General features: G+C 45.1%; 1 protein-coding gene across 1 annotated transcript in view; it reads left to right on the forward strand.

Annotated features, from left to right (window-relative positions):
* The window catches only part of LOC311129204 (attractin-like protein 1), a gene marked incomplete at both ends in the record, with an annotated part of 364,441 nt that overhangs the window by 165,520 nt on the left and 177,168 nt on the right, over nt 1-21,753 (forward strand). The window contains 1 exon segment of the mRNA XM_084161510.1: nt 11,573-11,666. Within this exon segment, the coding sequence (XP_084017636.1) occupies nt 11,573-11,666 (94 nt within the window).

Raw genomic sequence — 21,753 nt, forward strand, 5'->3', positions numbered from 1 at the left:
CATTTTATCCATAAAAGGCTCCTTTGGATGAAGGATTCTTGACATATATTTGACATTTCTATATTAAAGCATAATTGAGAAATAATTAATTCAAGTTAGATTTGTGATATTTTGGCCTTACCCAGGCCTCCTTTAAGACTCCATAATGTTTCACAAATATTTCAACTTCAATCAGTTATTTCTCTATTATGCTTTAAGATACAATTAAGTGATAATGCCCGAGAAGCCGGTGTTTGTTGGATATGTTGGCACGGGTGTTGTTAGGCCCGAGACGAAGTTGTTGGTAACGGGTCACCAACATATTAAAATAATGATTGACATATTTTCATTAAAAACGTTATTTTGATTAATTTATTTGTACTATTTCATCCTGCCACAAGATATAGTCCTGACACAAATCTAGGGTTGCTAGAGACGCGACCCAGTCGTTCGTTCTTTTTGTTCTGTATCTATAGACGCGACCCAGTCGTTCAGTCTTTTTGTTCTGTATCTATAGACGCGACCCAGTCGTTCAGTCTTTTTTGTTCTGTATCTATAGACGCGACCCAGTCGTTCGTTCTAAATGTTCCATTGCCATACGGGCTGGCAACGTTCTTATCCCTTGCTTGCAAGCTAGCTAACTTACGTCAAAAAGTTCAGCCAGAATAACAGCCAGCAAAGTAGCTGCATTTGCATTTGTTTAAGCTGTTTTCTAGTGACATTTATTTGGATACATCCATAACAATCAGTTTATGATGCACGACTTTGCCTGGCAGAGAAAATGTGCTCTCTTGTCAGGACACTGTTCAGAAAAAAGAAAGACAATTCATGACATTCATTTGAGTTAATTTTAATAAATGAAAACATACATTCTCTTTGTTATCCACCACAGCTGACATAGCTATTGCTACTTATTGAATGTCACATTCCCCTGGATGGTGCATTGGTTGAAATATCTGTCGGAGTCTGTGCTACTACTTCTGCTGCCTTGCTTCAGCCTTTTGGTTGTTGATGGTGCTGCAGTGTTCTCTTTATTTTCGGCCAGGATGTTGCTCCAGCGTTTTCTGTCTGTCAGTGAGGGACGCCAGTAGCTATGGAGTGAACCTTCGCACCAATGCCCACTCACTGACATAATCTCCCTCGCTTCTAAACCAGCATTGGCAAGTTTCAGGACTGTCGTGGTCCTGATGCTGTGATTTGTGTATGTAGTTGTTCCCGCTGCCCTGCAAATCTTGGGGAGAAGTGCTGCCAGATAGTTCATGCCCATCGGCTCTGACATGTACCAGATCAGGCATTTGAAATCGTCTGCTGAAGGGCTGTCGGCACAACTGTCCGCCCCGTTTAGCAACTGCACTGTGGCTTCCACCAGCTCATGGAAAGTGTTGAACTGGGCAACATCAGGGAGAGACGACTTGGTGTCCGCTGACAGGAGTCCACAGAAGGTAGGCTTCCGCAGCTCCTCTGCTTCGTCAGGAGGGACTTGGACTGGTCTTCTCGGCCAGGATGACTGGGCCTGCCACAGGAATGGAGGACCTTGACTCCAACGGTTGTGTTCTGAAAGCTGACTCCAACGGTTGTGTTCTCTTGCCACGTGTGATATTGTCAGCCGGATTTCTCTCCGTGTCCACGTAACGCCAGGCCTGGGGGTCTGTGAGCTCCTGTATTTCTGCGACTCTTGTGCCTACAAATACTTTGTACCTGCAGGAGTCTGACTGGAGCCAGGTTAAGACTGTTGTAGAATCCGACCAGTACGTGACCTCATGGAGTTCCAGGGTGAGTTATTTTCTGATGACCACGACCAGCTGGGCACCGGTAAGTGCAGCGCAGAGCTCGAGTCTTGGCATCGACTGTTGTCATTTTGGGGCCACTCTTGATCTTGCTGCAAGGAATGCTATTTGGATCTGTCCATTGGTGTCTTCATTACGGAGGTACGCAACGGCACCGTACGCACGTTCTGAGGCATCACTGAAGATGTGAACACTTCTTGTGCTGGTTGGGAGGTCCATGTCGGGGCTGACGTAACACCTTGGCAGTGTGACCTGAGACAGCTGTGGAAGTTCTTTCTCCCAAATAAGCCACGCTTGGAGAAGATCTTCAGGTAGGTCTGGGCCATCCCACCCTCTTTTCTTATTCCAGAGCCTCTGGACCACAACCTTGGCCCGTGTGGTGTATGGGACGATGAAGCCGAGTGGATCGTACTGGCTGGCAAGGATCCGATATATGTTGCACATGGTGGGTTCAACTTTCTCCATGTGACCTTGCTTGTAGCCAAGAGTGTCAGACAGACATTGCCATCGTAATCCAAGGGTGTGCTCTTGGGGTTCCATGCCATCCTGGGTGAACCACAGCTCACCGTTTTCCGACCTGGACTCTTGAGGTAGGTGTTTGATGACTGCTGGAAGGTTGCTGGCCCACAGGCGTAGATCGAATCCTCCCTCAGCAAGAAGGTACTTCAGCTTGTCCACCAGTTTATTGGCTTCATCCGCAGAGGGTAGGCTTTGTAGACAGTTGTCTACATAGAAACAGCGTTCTATAGAAAAGCGCACATCTTCTTCGGGCTCACTGTGGTCGAACACATGGTTCTGAAGGGCAAACGTGGCACAGCAGGGGCTACATGTCATCCCAAAGGGAAGAACCTACCACTCATAGACATCAGCGTAATCATCAGTTTAGGTCTCGCCACAGAAACCGGAGAAGAGGCTGGTCTTCGGGTAGCAGGCGGACTTGATGGAACATCCACTTTATGTCGCTGCTGATGGCCACAGAGTGTTCCCGGAAACGGAGAAGGACTCCAAGCAGAGTAGCTCCCAAGGTAGGTCCGGGAAAGAGTTGTTCGTTCAAGCTCTTGCCCCTGTAGTTGAAGGAACAGTTGAAGACAACTCTGTTTTTCCCATTGTGATGGACCATATGATGGGGGAATGTGTCAACCTTGGTACTCTTTGACTGCTACTGGGGATACCTTCTTAACGTGGCCGGACTCCACCAACTTGTGAATCTCTGTGTGGTAATCTGCTGATTTCTCTGGATCCTTGGATAGACACTTCTCTGTCCCTCACAGATGAGCCAGTACTGCCTCCTTCGGAGCTTCCAAGGGAGGAAGGTTCTTCTTCCACAAAAGGGGAGTGGCGTACCTTTGAACCCTGTCCACTTCGACCCTGACTGTCTTCTCCTCCAGTAGATGCATGGCTTCTACATCTTGTCTGGACCATGTGACGAGCTTCTCACTCCTGTACGGTAGCATATCCAACTGCCAGAGCTTCTCTACATGGCTGAAGAGCTCTGCAGATGGAGAGACAAGGGATGTATGTAGGCACTGTTGTGGAGCAAGACTTTGCTGCAGGAACTTTGAAGGATCTTGAAGGGTCCATCCGAGCTGAGTCTTGATGGTGGCATGTCCAGCAGGGGGACCCAAACACACTGGCTCTGTCGGGGTGATTAGATGGGGTTAGTCTGATCCGATGAGCAGTAACAGCTGCGCCTGGTCCAGCGGTTGAAGGGGTAGGCCTTTGAGGTGCCAATATATTTTCTTAAGGGCTTCGACCGGGTAGGTATGCGGTGCGAGGCCCAACTCTTCAGCTGTGAAGGCTCTTTGGATGTCAAAGGACCTGTTTGGTTGAGTAACAGGGGCCACATAGAATGACACAGAAGCTCCATGGACGACTCAGATATCTTGATGCACCGTACGAAGTGCCAAGTCCTCAGGATTTCCTTGGAGGCTTAGCTGCTCTGCTGCTTCATGTAGTAGTATAGTGCGTTCCGACCCGACCAACAGGGCGTACGTGTCAAGTGACTTGTTGCTGCTCCGCAAGATGACTTGACTCATCTTCAGCAGCACCTTGCTGCTGCCGGAAGGTCGATCAACATAGAGGGTCTCTGCGGTGGAGCTCACCAGGCAAATGTTCTCTGTTGACGCCTTTGTGCTGGCGGTCTTCATAGCATTCGTGCTAGCGTTCTTTGTAGCAGTTGGGCTAGTGTTGACCTCGTGGAGAATCTCAAGATGTTTCTTCTCGTACTTCTTTCACTTAGCATTGAGAGTACAGTGAGCTGCTTGGTGTTCGTGTCCACACTTCCAACATCTTTAATCTGTCTTGATCCTGGATTCTTTCTGTTCTTTGGAAAGGAGCTGAAAGTTGGTGCATTGATTCATGTAATGCTGCGTGGTGTTGCAGAACGGACAATACTTCTTTGGCTTCTCCCGTGACCTTTCCTCCGGAGACTGGTTCTGTGCAGAGAGTTCGACTTCATCCTTTCTCTGCTCACCTCCATGGAGGATGGTGATGGTCTTGGGGAAGGATTTGTCTTTACACTGATCTCGGCGTGAGCGAGGGTGGTCCCTGCTTTGTTCGCTACTGAACCACTGTTTCTACTTGCAATCTCACCTCGTACTCAAGCCACTCTGCCAGGTGAAGGAGGGTTGGAATGGGTGTCTTGATGGGGTTCACACATCTCTTGAAGCTGGCTCTTAGGTCGTGTGGTAACTTAGCTAAGAGGGTGGGAGACGTGTGAGCCACACCTCAGTTCTGTCTGTCCATTACTCCCTAGCTGATCCAACATGCCAACCAAGGCACGCACCCTCAGAGCGAATCTTCGGAATGCCTTGGTGTCACCACTCTTGATGTTGGGGCCATCCATTAACCAAGCAATGTGTTGGAGGGCAAGCTGGTGGGGCTGGCCATACAGTTCTGTGAGGGACTACATGGTGGCACTGTATGGGTACCTGCTGTTGCTGTAGGAGTCGGCAATTAGCAAAGCCTCTTCCAACTTCAGGTGGTCCACCAATATCTGAAACTTGAAGCACTCTGTTGCATCTACAGGCAGCACATTGTCGAGGGCCACCTTCAGCCTTGCAAACTCTTGTGGATCTTCATTGGTGAAGTTGGGGATGGTAGGAGTTGGTCCACGGTAGACTCACTCCCGGCTGGGTGGAGAAGGTGTGCGGTAGCGGACAGGTGAGTGTCGACGACGATCAGGTGAGTAGGCCCGGCAGTGACAGTCAGGTGAGTAGTCACAGTGGCGCTGGTCAGGTGTGGGGTGATGACAACGGTCAGGTGAGTATTCGCATCAGCTACGGTCAGGTGAGTAGTCGCGGCGGCAACAGTCAGGCATGGCCTGACAATGGCAATCAGTTGAGGGTTTACGACGGCAATCAGGCATAGGTTGACCATAGCGGTCAGGTGAGTAGTCGCGTCGGCGACAGTCAGGTGTAGGCTGACTGTAGCGGTCAGGTGAGTAGTCGCAACGGTCAGGTGAGTAGTCGCGGCGGCGACAGTCAGGTGCGAGCTGACAACAGTGATCAAGTGTAGGCTGACCGCAGCAGTTAGGTGAGGGCTGATGTTGGCGATCCTGTGAAGTCAGCCCTCTAGGTGGCACTGTAGGGCTACGAGTTCTGCAATGAGAAGTCGACCGGTCTCACAGGTGCGATGGCTAACGACGTCGAGGGGTTGACTGAGTAGATGATGACTGAGGATGACTGGTCTGAGAAGGAGAGCCCTCTGACCCCAGGTTTTCAATGACCTGCTCTATCTTATCACGCTGCCTTTGTGACTGCAGTTTATCATCTCTGGTTGTCACCAGCTGTGCCTGCTCAGGCTGACTTTGATGATGACAATCTCTAGTCGAGGTGCGCCTGCTATGGGGGGCCGGTGAGTTGGCCATTGATGAAGGTGAGGCTCCATCCTCACTGTTGCGGGTCAGCCTGGGTAGTGACTTGAACAGTTGGGGACCCATTGAAGCATATTACTTTAGCTCTTCCGATAGCTCCAGTATCTCCCGTGTCAACTTCTCAGTTTCCTCTCCTATCAGCTTCAGGCATGTTACGACTGTTCTGGAAGGAGAATGGGTTTCTCACTCATCTTGTACAGGAGGGTAGCTGCTGCTGGTCTTGTTGTGAGAGTAATTAATTCCACTCACAGTGCCCTCTGCTCGTGGTCCCTTGTTGGAGTGGTGTATTGTTGTGTGTGGTGTCTGCCTTGACTCGTAGCTTACCTCATAGTCGACCAGACGATGTGGGGGGCGAGTCAGACAGCGGGGACGAACCACAACTTGTGGAGGATCTTCTCTGGAGACTGGCATCCTTGAACTTTGGCAGTTACTGAATCAGGCTTGTAATGACCATGACAAATATGGGTTGTTTATGAATTCGAAGGACCAGTAAAAAAGGGATAAAAAATGTAGGTGCTGGATTTTAGGCTGGTAGCAACCACCACAGGGTGTCCGTTCAGAACACGAGGAAGCAGTAGTTCCAGTTCAAGGTTTAATGAAGATCCACAAACACACACATACAACACCACTCTCTCTGATACTAATTGTGGTTCTGTAAAGAAAAGAGGAGAACTTAGGCTATAGCACAGTATGGGAAAAATATGCCTATTTGCATGTCAACAACTAAACAGGCTATGTGGACCCAAACACATGATAGATGCACAAATAACAATAGAGCAATGTAGAAATAACTACACATTATAAAACAACATAATAAGCATGCACAATCTACAACCGAAAATAGCCTAGCACCACAGACAAATGCTAAAAAATGCTAATCGCTAATAAGCATGCTAAATAGTCATGCATTCCGGAGGACAATGCTAATGCTAAAGCTAACAAGTTTAACACAAATGGTACATATTTACAACAGACACTATTTAGCTCCAAACAACAAGACATCAATATTTTGGCACTTACATTTAGCTGCACGCACAATAAACATCAGAAAGGAGGTAGTATAAGCAGGAGAGAAAAACTGGTTGGTCATCAAAATGGAAACTACAGACTGCCTGAGGCCCTGCCTGGTCGGGTATTACGCTAAGTCCCGGGGGAAAAGGCTGCTGATTGGCTAATAAAATTATGATGATTGGCGGGACCTTATTCCAATAGGAAAACCAAAAGATAGTTGGGGTCTTGGAAAGGAGATGAGCTGGCCGTTTTTACACGTTGTTATAATAGTGTTTTCCAGTAGCCTAATTACAAGTGCAACTTAGAAATAACACAAACAGGCTATGAAAGACATACCTTAGAACGTTCTCGTCTGTTTTTACGAGGAATTAGCTGGGCTTTAGTTGTCTGTTCCCCTATTTTCCTCTTCGAACTAGATGTAACTGGAGGTCAAACCACACTTTCTGGACCAGACTCCTTGGTGTACCGGGATTCAGAGCCTGGGAGTTTTGGAGCTGGGCCATGTCCTTATCGGTGATGGGAGGGTGGCTGTTTGTGATATATTTTCCTTGCCTTCTAAGTTGTTTGATGTTGCCCAGAAATACATGATTCGAGGTGGTAAATTCAGTGTCCTTCATAAGGCACCAGCTGCGACCGATGGGTGGGTCATTTAGAAACCGGTTGAGCCCACTCCGGAGTGCCGGGTAGCTACATATGCTGTACTGCTCCCCCTTCCCATTTCGTACATTTCCATAAAACTGTCGGAGGAGGATGTTAAACTCTTCCTTAGTGACAGTTTTGAAGTCAACAACTTTTTTATTCTCTGCTAGCCAGCCCTCGAAGCACCGCACAGCCCAGTTTGTATTCTTAACTGTGTTTTTTTCGTTGTGGCTTTTCTCTAGGTCATTCAATGCAGTATCCCCCAAATCTGCATGCCTGGGTATTATTGCCATCTCTTTTTCCCATTCATCCATAGTCATGCCACCGAAAAGATCAAAAGAAATGTTCCACTCATCCATTTTAGTTTTCACAACAAAGTATCAATTTAGCCAGTCAACAGAAAATACGTTGTGTATGTTGCTATGTCAACCAGCTCAATTTGCTGTCTGTCTCGTTCGGACACATTCACTCTATATGGGACGGTGGTGAACGCTATTGAAAAGGTCGGAGAGACAGACAGCAAGGTTTATACAAATCTCTGCTGTTGAAAACCAAATGCTAGTCTAAAAGAAATGGGAGATAATGTCGAGATGCTTTTTATAGTGGAGATCAATTTTATACATTTCCTGGCAGGGTTGATGAGACAGTAGATTGCACAGTCAGATGGAACAGAGTAAATAGGCATTTCAACGTCATAGATTTAGCCGGTGGTAACTTGTGAAATACAGTGAGGGAAAAAAGTATTTGATCCCCTGCTGATTTTGTACGTTTTCCCACTGACAAAGACATGATCAGTCTATAATTTTAATGGTAGGTTTATTTGAACAGTGAGAGACAGAATAACAACAACAAAATCCAGAAAAACGCATGTAAAAAATGTTATAAATTGATTTGCATTTTAATGAGGGAAATAAGTATTTGACCCCTCTGCAAAACATGACTTAGTACTTGGTGGCAAAACCCTTGTTGGCAATCACAGAGGTCAGACGTTTCTTTTAGTTGGCCACCAGGTTTGCACACATCTCAGGAGGGATTTTGTTCCACTCCTCCTTGCAGATCTTCTCCAAGTCATTAAGGTTTCGAGGCTGACATTTGGCAACTCGAACCTTCAGCTCCCTCCACATATTTTCTATGGGATTAAGGTCTGGAGACTGGCTAGGCCACTCCAGGACCTTAATGTGCTTCTTCTTGAGCCACTCCTTTGTTGCCTTGGCTGTGTGTTTTGGGTCATTGTCATGCTGGAATACCCATCCACGACCCATTTTCAATGCCCTGGCTGAGGGAAGGAGGTTCTCACCCAAGATTTGACGGTACATGGCCCCGTCCATCGTCCCTTTGATGCGGTGAAGTTGTCCTGTCGCCTTAGCAGAAAAACACCCCCAAAGCATAATGTTTACACCTCCATGTTTGACGGTGGGGATGGTGTTCTTGGGGTCATAGCATTCCTCCTCCTCCAAACACGGCGAGTTGAGTTGATGCCAAAGAGCTCCATTTTGGTCTCATCTGACCACAACACTTTCACCCAGTTCTCCTCTGAATCATTCAGATGTTCATTGGCAAACTTCACACGGCCCTGTATATGTGTTTTCTTGAGCAGGGGGACCTTGCGGGCGCTGCAGGATTTCAGTCCTTCACGGCGTAGTGTGTTACCAATTGTTTTCTTGGTGAATATGGTCCCAGCTGCCTTGAGATCATTGACAAGATCCTCCCGTGTAGTTCTGGGATGATTCCTCACCGTTCTCATGATCATTGCAACTCCACGAGGTGAGATCTTGCATGGAGCCCCAGGCAGAGGGAGATTGACAGTTCTTTTGTGTTTCTTCCATTTGCGAATATTCGCACCAACTGTTGTCACCTTCTCACCAAGCTGCTTGGCGATGGTCTTGTAGCCCATTCCAGCCTTGTGTAGGTCTACAATCTTGTCCCTGACATCCTTGGAGAGCTCTTTGGTCTTGGCCATGGTGTAGAGTTTGGAATCTGATTGATTGATTGCTTCTGTGGACAGGTGTCTTTTATACAGGTAACAAGCTGAGATTAGGAGCACTGAGAGGGGGTCAAATACTTATTTCCCTCATTAAAATGCAAATCAATTGATAACATTTTTGACATGCATTTTTTTGGATTTTGTTGTTGTTATTCTGTCTCTCACTGTTCAAATAAACCTACCATTAAAATTATAGACTGATCATTTCTTTGTCAGTGGGCAAATGTACAAAATCAGCAGGGAATCAAATACTTTTTTCCCTCACTGTAGACACCAGCTGGAATGCAGTTTTAACCAATCAGCATTCAGGATTAGACCCACCTGTTGTATAAATGTCAAATAATGTATGTGGACACCTGCTCGTAGAACATCTCATTCCAAAATCATGGGCATTAATATGGAGTTGGTCCCCCCTTTGCTGCTATAACAGCCTCCACTCTTCTGGGAAGGCTTTCCACTAGATGTTGGAACATTGCTGCGGGGACTTGCTTCCATTCATCCATAAGAGCATTAGTGAGGTTTGTCACTGATGTTGGGTGATTAGGCCAGGCTCGCAGTCGGTGTTCCAATTCATCTCAAAGGTGTTCGATGGGGTTGAGGTCAGGGCTCTGTGCACTCCAGTCAAGTTCTTCCACACTGGTCTCGACAAACCATTTATTTATGGACCTTGCTTTGTTCATGGGGACGTTGTCATGCTGAAACAGGAAAGGGCCTTCCCCAAACTGTTGCTACAAATTTGGAAGCACAGAATGGTCTAGAATGTCATTGTATGCTGTAGCGTTAAGATTTCTCTTCACTGGAACTAAGGGGTCTAGTCCGAACCATGAAAAACAGCCCCAGACCATTATTCCTCCCCCACTAACTTTACAGTTGGCACTATGCATTCGGGCAGGTAGTGTTCTCCTGGCATTCACCAAACCCAGATTAGTCCGTTGGACTGTCAGATGGTGAAGCGTGATTCATCACTCCAGAGAACGTGTTTCCACTGCTCCAGAGTCCAATGGCGGCAAGCTTTACACCACTCCAGCCAATGCTTGGCATTGCACATGGTGATCTTAGGCTTGTGTGCGGCTGCTCGGCCATGGAAACCCATTTCATGAAGCTCCCGACGAACAGTTCTTGTGCTGACATTGCTTCCAGAGGCAGTTTGGAACTCGGTAGTGAGTGTTGCAACCGAGGACAGACAATTTTTACGTGCTACGCACTTCAGAACTCAGTGGTCCTGTTCTGTGAGCTTGTATGGCCTACCACTTTGCGGCTGAGCCGATGTTGCTCCTAGAGGTTTCCACTTTACAATAACAGCACTTACAGTTTACCGGGGCAGCTCTAGCAGGGCAGAAATTTGACAAACTGACTTGTTGAAAAGGTGGCATCCTATGACGGTGCCACGTTGAAAATCACTGAGCTCTTCAGTACGGGCCATTCTACTGCCAGTGTTTGGCTATGGAGATTGCATGGCGGTGTGCTCGGTTTTATATACCTGTCAGCAACGGGTGTGGCTGAAATAGCAGAATCCACTAATTTGAAGGGGTGTCCACATACTTTTGTGTGGTTTATATGTCAACAATCCTTCCTCCAAAGGTCCCTTCTTTGGAAGACACACAATCATGTACTTAGACTCACTCATATAATGGCATGAGAATATTTTGTTCTCATTATACTTTCTCTGCCCCAGGTTACCTTGACCTCATTGCTCTGAAACAACATTCTACCCATTTCCTCTGCGTTCCCTCGATCAGACCACTCAGAATGAATAACTATAAACACACTCCCCAGTCCCATCATTTTTTACATACACATGCAATTTCATCAGATAATTTTATCCCCAAGGTTTCTGGTCAGCATATATACAGAAGCTAACAGTCACGATTTAAACGTTGACTCGCTGTAAACATTCAAACTGTATCTGCCTATTGTTGCTCTTGAGTGTGCAATATATTTAAATGCAATGCTGTTTTGTCCTCTGCAACCATCACATTATGTGACTCACTGTCACTCCCCACTGGCTAACCCAAGGTCACTGACCTTAGGGTTAGGTGAGGACACCAGTCTTGACCCCTTTTCCACCAGAGAGGGGTATTTAGACATAAACAGAACAGTCCAGAAAGATGTCAGATTTGCCCTAGAGCTCAGGGCCACATTCAGCCCTGTCACTCTCCTGTCTGACTCACTGACTCACAGGTTTGACTCACAGGTTTGTGTGTTGTGCGTCATTGTGAGATGACTGACAGTGTTTTCCTCTTTCCCATCTCTCCCCTGCTCTCCTCTCTTTCTTTCTCCTCCGTTTGATCATGGTAGCCTGCAAGTGCAACGGACATGCCAATATATGTCAGGTGTCGACAGGGAAATGCTACTGCCAAACCAAAGGGATCAAGGGAGACCAGTGCCAACTGTGAGTATGATGTATTTTGTCCTAGCACACTTCATTATCAATCCTATTGCATAATTCCACTACAACAGCAATACATAGGGCGATTTTAGCTCCTACCATGTTAATGGTATATCCCACAACTACTGTTTGACCCCGGTCGTCTGCAGCTCAGAATGAGATTTGGGGTTGTACTCTCTCTGAACCCATTGAGAATCGCAGTGTCAGCAATTTGGCTCTCTGTTAATTTGCGTTTGGGGCCTTAAAGCCCAGGCTTTAGGACCAGTAATGGGATTGGCACAGGGGTAACAGCACCCAGTGTGTTTGTGCCATCCGAGAGCCAGGCTGGCCTTCTGCAGCACTATAATACCCCAAAGTGCCTTCACTGGCGCGGTAAAGGCAGGGTGAAAAATGCTACATCAATAAATCTGGGAGTAGAGGAGTGGAGGAGTGCACTGCTGCCAATGGCACTGTAGTTTTCTAATGAGGCCTCCTCAGCTCTGGAGGGTGCCTGTGTGCGTGCACACGTGCGTGTGTGTGTTTGAGTTTGCATGCACGTGTCTATGAGGGATTGAGAGATTGATGAAGAGAGTGAGTGTGCATGCATATATTTTGTAGAATAGTCTCTGTGAATGTCAAATCATGTGCACGTATGTATTTTATAGCGGTGTCTTAATGATTTGAATACGAGTGAAAAGGTTTTGTTTTCCAAATGGGGAATCTCTCATCATTATCATTTGACCTTTGCTCCTTTTACAGGACTAACATGCTGTGCATTCTCCTGTATTGCTCACACGTGCATGCACACTCTCTATTAACCCTCTAGAGTCTAAGCCCTGTCTAAACCCCTTATTTTAGGCACTAAACTATCTCCATATATACTTCCATTCATTTTTTAAACTGGTACCGGGGACCTTCAGATGAGGCTTGTGAGGCTTGTGGCAAAATGGAGAACACCATCATGTTCGTGAGATTCTCAGCTTTCCACAGAGTGGTCATAATATACTGAACAAAAATATAAACGCAACATGCAAAGTGTTCGTCCCATGTTTCATCAGCTGAAATAAAAGATCCCAGAAATGTTCCATACACACAAAAAAACGTATTACTCTCAAATTTTGTGCACATATTTGTTTATATCCCTGTTAGTGATAATATCTCCTTTCCCAAGATAATCCATCCACCTGACAGGTGTGGCATATCAATAAGCTGATTAAACAGCATGATCATTACACTTGTGCACCTTGTGCTGGGAAAATAAATGGCCCCTCTAAAATATGCAGTTTTGTCAAACAACACAATGCCACAGGTCTCAAGTTGAGGGACCGTGCAATTGGCATGCTGACTGCAGGAATGTCCACCAGAGCTGTTGCCAGATAATTTAATGTTAATTTCTCTACCATAAGCGTAGTTTTAGAGAATTTGGCAGTATGTCCAACCGGCATCACTACCGCAGACCACGTGCAACCACGTCAGCCCAGGACATCCACATCCGGCTTCTTCACCTACAGGATGGTCTGAAACGAGCCACCGGAAACAGCTGATGAAACTGTGGGTTTGCACAACCGAAGAATTTCTGCACAAACTGTCAGAAATTGTCTCAGGGAAGCTCATCTGCATGCTCATCGTCCTCACCAGGGTCTTCACCTGACTGCAGTTCGCCGTTGTAACCGACTTCAGTGGGCAAATGCTCACCTTCGATGGCCACTGGCACGCTGGAGAAGTGTGCTCTTCAAGGATGAATCCCGGTTTCAACTGTATCGGGCAGATGGCAGACAGTGTAGTGTGTATGGCGTTGTGTGGGCGAGTGGTTTGCTGATGTCAACATTGTGAACAGAGTGCCCCATGGTGGCGGTGGTGTTATTGTATGGGCAGGCGTAAGCTATGGACAATGAACACAATTGCATTTTATCTATTGCAATTTCAGCTGAAAATGTCCCAGTTCTTCCATGGCCTGCATACTTACCAGACATGTCACCCATTGAGCATGTTTGGGATGATCTGGATCGACGTGTATAACAGCGTGTTCCAGTTCCCACCAATATCCAGCAGCTTCGCACAGCCATTGAAGAGGAGTGGGACAACATTCCACAGGCCACAATCACCAGCCTGATCAATTCTATGTGAAGGAGATGTTTCGCGCTGCATGAGGCAAATGGTGGACACATCAAATTCTGATCCACGCCCCTACTTTTTTTTAAAGGTACCTATACAGTGTGTATACAAAAGTATGTGGGCACCCCTTAAACTTAGTGGATTCGGCTATTTCAGCCACACCCATTGCTGACAGGTGTATAAAATCGAGCACACAGCCATGCAATCTCCAAAGACAAACATTGGCAGTAGAATGGCCCGTACTGAAGAGCTCAGTGACTTTCAACGTGTCACCGTCATAGGATGCCACCTTTCCAACAAGTCAGTTCGTCAGATTTCTGCCCTGCTAGAGGTGTCCTGGTCAACTGTATGTGCTGTTATTGTGAAGTGGAAACGTCTAGGAGCAACAACGGCTCAGCCGTGAAGTGGTATGCCACACAAGCTGTAGGCCAAGGGTTAAGTATCTGTCACATCAGAGCAAGCCTCATTTCATACTGCACATTTGTATTTATACCATGTGACTGGCATGAGTTACACAACTGACCAAGGGAACGATGACTGTACGTTCTACATATAAACACAAGCCTTTCTTTCCATGTTAAGCAGAGCACATATACAGACTAATTTGTGTGTTTTTGTTTTATGAATAGATCGTACTCCTGAGTGGCGCAGTGGTCTAAGGCACTGCATCGCAGTGCTAACTGTGCCACTAGAGATCCTGGTTCGAATCCAGGCTCTGTCGCAGCCGGCCGCGACCGGGAGACTCATGGGCGGCGCACAATTGGCCCAGCGTCGTCCAGGGTAGGGGAGGGAATGGCTGGCAGGGATGTAGCTCAGTTGATAGAGCATGGCGTTTGCAACGCCAGGGTTGTGGGTTCCATTCCCACGGGGGGCCAGTATAAAAAAAAAAAAAAAAATGTATTCACTAACTGTAAGTCGCTCTGGATAAGAGCGTCTGCTAAATGACTAAAATGTAATGTAAATGTAATTGCAATTTCGGATTAGATTGTAAAATAGTTTTACATCAAGGAAACTACAAATGTAAACCACTGATTTTAGATTCATATTTGTTTGTTCTGGTACACAGTTTTAGCCAGCTTTTCTGCTGAGATGAGGTGAAATGATGAATAGTAGTTGATTGAGGTGTTTCTGAGGTTCAAAGTGCTATTCATCAAAAAAACGTCTTGGCAGTCCTAGTTTTCCACCCTCTTCAATCTAAACCAAATTGCTTGTTTACAGTAGATTCATGACTCCTCAAAAAATATGTTAACCTGTACAGTATGAAACTAGGCTACAGAAAAAGAGATTCAATGTGATATTGATTAAACCATGCACAGAACAAATGTTGTTGTTTTTGATCCGGAAAACTCGGATCAAATGTTGTCGTTTGATCCCCGCTATCCCATATTTCATTTGTTGTCCTTCACTCAGATACTTGAAGTGTCGGGAGCAGTCGGCTTCCCACATTGAATTATATTTGTTTCCTCCGCTGCCGGCACTGTGCGACTTCTTGATATGTCACGTACGCTTCCCATCAAATGCTTTCGCCGTCAAAACTCTGTTTGTTTTTCTGAGAGTTTTCTCAAAATGGCTGTGTGTAATGGAAGGCATTTATTTATTTATTTGCCATTTTGATTATGAACGAGCGATTTCCCCTGGGCTGGCGGTAAGCGCCCTCATCCCCTTCAGCTTCAGCAGGTGTGTACACTCTGACGGGCTGCAATAAAGGAACCATTAGCAAGAGCAGGACGCCTGTCTCTCTGTGTGTGTGTGTGTGTGTGTGTGTGTGTGTGTGTGTGTGTGTGTGTGTGTGTGTGTGTGTGTGTGTGTGTGTGTGTGTGTGTCGTGTGTGCATGCATGGTTTTCTTTTTTGCGCTTGTAAATGTATATTTATATGAGTTTATGTTTTTGTGAACAACCTTTGCAAGGTTATATGAGTACAGTATATGTTATCTTTGTAGATATAATAAGTATAGTAAGTGTATGTGTTTGTCAGCCGTATCAGTGCCTGTGTGAGTTTTTACTTGTATTTTTGTGTGTGTGTGCTTATTGGTGTGTGTGTGTATCAGGGTTTCCGGTCATCCATATGCGTTGGGTGCGTAACCCATTAGGGCGTCCTCCCACGCAGCCAACACCATCAATAAACGAGGGATATTGGCCAAGTGAGCCACATTTACGTGTCCTTAAAATCATCCTATTCCTTGTGTTTTGATTTGTAGCATATGCAAAACTTTATAGCCTATTGCTTTATTGTTTTTTACTTTCCTAAAACAATAAATGTCCAACTCACGGTTCAGCGGTCAGAGATTTGAGCACTGAATGCATCAGGGCATTGCATGCATAGGCCTATAGGCTTAGGCGTCCACTGTATGATATTAATATACAAATATATACAGTTGAAGTCGGAAGTTTACATACACTTAGGTTGGAGTCATTAAAACTTGTTTTTCAACCACTCCACAAATTTCTTGTTAACAAACTATAGTTTTGGCAAGTCTGTTAGGACATCTACTTTGTGCATTTTTCCAACAATTGTTTACAAACAGATTATTTCACTTATAATTCACTGTATTACAATTCCAGTGGGTCAGAAGTTTACATACACTAAGTTGACTGTGCCTTTAAACAGCTTGGAAAATTCCAGAAAAGGATGTCATGGCTTTAGAAGCTTCTGATAGGCTAATTGACATAATTTGAGTCAATTGGAGGTGTACCTGTGGATGTATTTCAAGGCCTACCTTCAAACGCAGTGCCACTTTGCTTGACATCATGGGAAAATCAAAAGAAATCAGCCAAGACCTCAGATAAAAAAAAATTGACCTCCACAAGTCTGGTTCATCCTTGGGAGCAATTTCCAAACGCCTGAAGGTACCACGTTCATCTGTACAAACAATAGTACGCAAGTATAAACACCATTGGACCACGCAGCCGTCATACCGCTCAGGAAGGAGACACGTTCTGTCTCCTAGAGATGAACGTACTTTGGTGCGAAAAGTGCAAATCAATCCCAGAACAACAGCAAAGGACCTTGTGGAGATGCTGGAGGAAACAGGTACAAAATTATCTATATCCACAGTAAAACGAGTCCTATATCGACATAACCTGAAAGGCCGCTCAGCAAGGAAGAAGCCACTGCTCCAAAACTGCCATAAAAAAGCCAGACTACAGTTTGCAACTGCACATGGGGACAAAGATCGTACTTTTTGGAGAAATGTCCTCTGGTCTGATGAAACAAAAATATAACTGTTTGGCCATAATGACAATCGTTATGCCACGGGGGTGGCAGCATTATGCTGTGGGGGTGCTTTGCTGCAGGAGGGACTGGTGCACTTCACAAAATAGATGGCATCATGAGGAAGGAAAATTATGTGGATATATTGAAGCAACATCTCAAGACATCAGTCAGGAAGTTAAAGCTTGGTCGCAAATGGTCTTCCAAATGGACAATGACCCCAAGCATACTTCCAAAGTTGTGGCAAAATGGCTTAAGGACAACAAAGTCAAGGTATTTAAGTGGCCATCACAAAGCCTTGACCTCAATCCTATAGAAAATGTGTGGGCTGAACTGAAAAATCGTGTGCGAGGAAGGAGGCCTACAAACCTGACTCAGTTACACCAGCTCTGTCAGGAGGAATGGGACAACATTTACCCAACCTATTGTGGGAAGCTTGTGGAAGGCTACCCGAAATGTTTGACCCAAGTATAACAATTTAAAGGCAACGCTACCAAATACTAATTGAGTGTATGTAAACTTCTGACCCACTGGGAATGTCATGAAAGTAATAAAAGCTTAAATAAATAATTCTCTCTACTATTATTCTGACATTTCACATTCTTAAAATAAAGTGGTGATCCTAACTGACCTAAGACAGGGAATTTTTACTAGGATTACATGTCAGGAATTGTGAAAAACTGAGTTTAAATGTATTTGGCTAAGGTGTATGTAAACTTACAACTTCAACTGTATATAAAGGAAGAGAAGCTTAGGCCTAGCCCCATAGAGAGAGATTAGATTATAGGAGTAACTCTGGTAGGCCTAAAACATTCTTCCTCACCTCAAGTTCAACTGTCAGAATCAGTTGGAGCGCCGGTGCGCACTGCCTTCATATCAACGGCCTTCAGTAAAATAGACTAATAGCCACACCACACCAAACCTTCACAAACGTTTCTAAACTTTATTAGTGTGTTAGGGTAATATAAAAATTAAGTCAAGCCATTGTTTATAGGGAACATACGAACAGGATATTATATTACGGCAAACACAACTTTACATTTGGAACTTAATTTGGCCAAAGAAAATGGCTCAAAATAATTTAGCAAAACACTTGAGACCTGGTTTAAACCTTCACAAAAGTTTTGAAACTGCTATATTGCAGCAATTACCAAGAAAAGCAAGTGCCTACCGTACCCAACAAATGAGAGCAATAGGCTAATGACATTGATTTTACAACAGGCCAACTTATAACCTATCTTAAACTAAATACGGAGCACACAATTAAAACGACATATCAAACTTAATGTAGCCAAAGAAAATGTCTCAACAGAATGAAACAAAACACATTTTGCATATTTAAATAACTGGTTTAGGTTAATGATTCGGCCTGCAATAATAACAACGATATACAATAATAATAATGATAAAACAAATTATTATGAATAAGAAAAAATGAATAAATAAAAGTTCTGAAATTGCATCCTACCTGAATAGCGAGTTGCACAGTAGCCTGCATTTGGCCGCGCCAACGTCCTTCTCATCTTTGTCCACTACAATATTAAAATGTGTCAATAAGGTGGACATTCCCCTTGTAGCAGGGCTCCAGACTACCATTTTACCCTGGTGGCACTGGTGCCACTATGTTTTTCTGTTGGTGGCACCCACCCATGATTTGGTCGTACCCAAAAACAAATGCGGCATCACGCAATGGATAAAAAAATTCAATAATCTTATTAAGTAATTCACAGTGTAATAGACTACACATTAGCTAGATCACTAACTTTAAAGATAATACCCACCGCTAGTAGCCATGTATTAATCTAACAGTACATTGAATGTCCAAAATTACATTGCAGTTGTAGCCTACTGCCTAATGATGCCTATCCACTTGCAATGTCCAATGCACATTTCGCCGCTCTGTATCTCAAAGCCATATATAATATCTTGTTTGTAAAGTAGTTGCTATTGAGCTCAAAATTGAGAGTTGAGGGAAAAAAATACTGAAAGCTGAGAACATCCTCTCTCCATCCAACAGGCTAGCTGTGTTTTTCCCGCATTTGGATTTTAAAATGTTATACTATCAGAACACTTTTTTTTTTTCCTGGAGCATTTTTTTTCCTTGGGAAAGAAGAGAGAGAGAGTGGCTCGGTCAACACATTTAAATGTTTTAGTCATTTAGCAGACGCTCTTATCCAGAGCGACTTACAGGAGCAATTAGGGTTAAGTGCCTTGCTCAAGGGCACATCGACAGATTTTTCACCTAGTCGGCTCGGGGATTAGAACCAGCGACTGGTTACTGGCACAACGCTCTTAACCACTAAGCTAGGCCAAGGCTCCTCTCTTGCTCTCTCATTCTCCTCAGCAGAGGCAGCTCACAAGGATGTATGCACGCATGACTGTAAGTCGCTTTGGATAAAAGCGCCTGCTAAATGGCATATTTATTTATTTATTTATAGAATGGTGCTGAAGTGTGAAAGGTAGCAAAGAGGTTAAGAGTGTTGGGCCAGTAACCGAAAGGTCGCTGGTTTGAATCCCCGCGCCAACTAGGTTTTAAAATCTGTCGGCACTTAACCCTAATTGCTCCTGTAAGTCGCTCTGGATAAGAGCGTCTGCTAAATGACTAAAATGTAAATGTTTTAAATTACAGTATGTGTGTATTTGCTAGTATACCGTGTATTCCTGTGAGCTTCTGCCTGCGTGCCCATGGACCAGCGAGGCAGAGTAAAGTTTGATGGAGGGAGATGTGAGCCTTAAGTGGTGGACAAGGGAAATTTGCACTGAGCAAATAAATGTCAAGTTAAGTGGCTGTTGAAATTGCCTCCATGTGGGAAGCAGGCTGCATCCAAGCGTTGCTGTCGGGGAGAAAATACAAAATAAAAGGCAGAAGAACAGCAGCCGTGACAGATTTCAGAAAACACTATGATAATCTCTTCAGTTTTGGATCTGCTGGATTGTCTCCATATAAAGGTAGCCTGAGGGCCAGTCTTTCTTACAGGAACACCTTAACCTGTTTAGCTAAGGCCTGTCCTTACAGTAACACCTTAACCTGTTTAGCTAAGGCCTGTCCTTACAGGAACAACTTAACCTGTTTAGCTAAGGCCTGTCCTTACAGTAAAACCTTAACCTGTTTAGCTAAGGCCTGTCCTTACAGGAACACCTTAACCTGTTTAGCTAAGGCCTGTCCTTACAGGAACACCTTAACCTGTTTAGCTAAGGCCTGTCCTTATAGGAACACCTTAACCTGTTTAGCTAAGGCCTGTCCTTACAGGAACACCTTAACCTGTTTAGCTAAGGCCTGTCCTTACAGGAACACCTTAACCTGTTTAGCTAAGGCCTGTCCTTGTTTGCGCTCTGCTGCTAATTAGCTCTTTCTTGTGTGTTTGTTTTGATTAGGATCGAATACTCTGTGAGTGTATGTGTGTGCTCAGCTGTATGATTTTGCACCCCAATACATGTCAGACATGCTTTTAGGTTATGTACCCAGTAGGTCCCTTAGGTCCTCTGGCACCCGGCCTTTTAACTATCCAAAAGCCTAGGACCAAGAGGCATGGAGAGGCAGCCTTTAGTTACAGTATAATGCCCCCAGCCTCTGGAATTGCCTGCCAGAGAAGCTGAGGGGGGCCGAAACTGTGGACATATTTAAAATAGATCTTAAAACACATATTTTTAGCTTTGCTTTTCCTTAGGGTGCTTTTTAGTCTTTCAGTTGTATTGTTATTCTTTTGTTTTTTATCCTCTTATGTTTCTGTTTTTATTTTCATTGTTTTTATTTATGTTTTTTCCTGTGAAGCGCATTGCGTTGCATTCATGTCTGAAATGTACTATATAAATAAAGCTTGAATTAATTTGATTTGATATGCGTGTGTGTGTGTTTGCACTGTTTCTGTGCACGCATAAGTGTGAAATCAAAGGTAGGTACCTCTTACGTGGTGAGTCTAATTAAAAGACTCCTTCCTATCAGACAGACAGACAGACAGACTGAAACTCAGCAGTCTCCCCTTCCTTTCCTGCTTCCCCTGACACCTAGGTTCTATCCGTGCTCCCCTAGAACCTAGGTCCCAGAGGAGAGAGAAGTAAACAGACTCAGTTTCAGAGGTTTATTTTGGCACTGCTGTCGCCACCCTGCCTGGCACACTGTGTGGCCCAGTGGGGTCATGGCATAGGTGGGTTTGTGTGAGTTAGAGGGGGAAGTTGGCTTTTTAAATAGTTCCAATCTCCCATCTCAGCATTTACCTCAGCATGCTCCTCCTTTTACTGACAGCAGCTGCTGCATGAACAGACAAACCACAGAGACTCTCTCTCGCTCGCTTTCTCTCTGTCTTTCTCTCTCTCTCTCTCTCTCTCTCTCTCTCTCTCTCTCTCTCTCTCTCTCTCTCTCTCTCACACACACATACACAGAGCGATGGCACGCGCCCACAGCGACCTTTAATCTTCAGACCTTCCGCCCTCTGTCAAGGCTCACAGAGAAAGCCGTGCTGAGGGTTCACAGGGAGTCAAACACTCTTCACACAACCTGTGTGTGTGTGTGTGTGTGTGTGTGTGTGTGTGTTCTGTTGTCTGGAGAAAAGCTGAGACTGTGGCAGCCTAATAGCAGATTAAGGGTCCCGAAGGACAGTGGTGCTTTTCTCTCTGTCATCCCAGTCTGTGAGCGTAGGAGTGAAAGGCAGCCAGATAGAAAGAAGGGAGACTGGGGAAGTAAGCAAAGGTGGTACACCCATCTTGGCACCGTTACCACTGGATAAGCTACTTAACCAGCCAGCCCCTAGCTAAGTGTTAAGTGTTCTCTGGGGAGATGGCGAGTGG

Source organism: Coregonus lavaretus, assembly GCF_964263955.1.
Source record: "Coregonus lavaretus genome assembly, chromosome: 1".
NCBI classification, from domain to species: Eukaryota; Metazoa; Chordata; class Actinopteri; order Salmoniformes; family Salmonidae; genus Coregonus; species Coregonus lavaretus.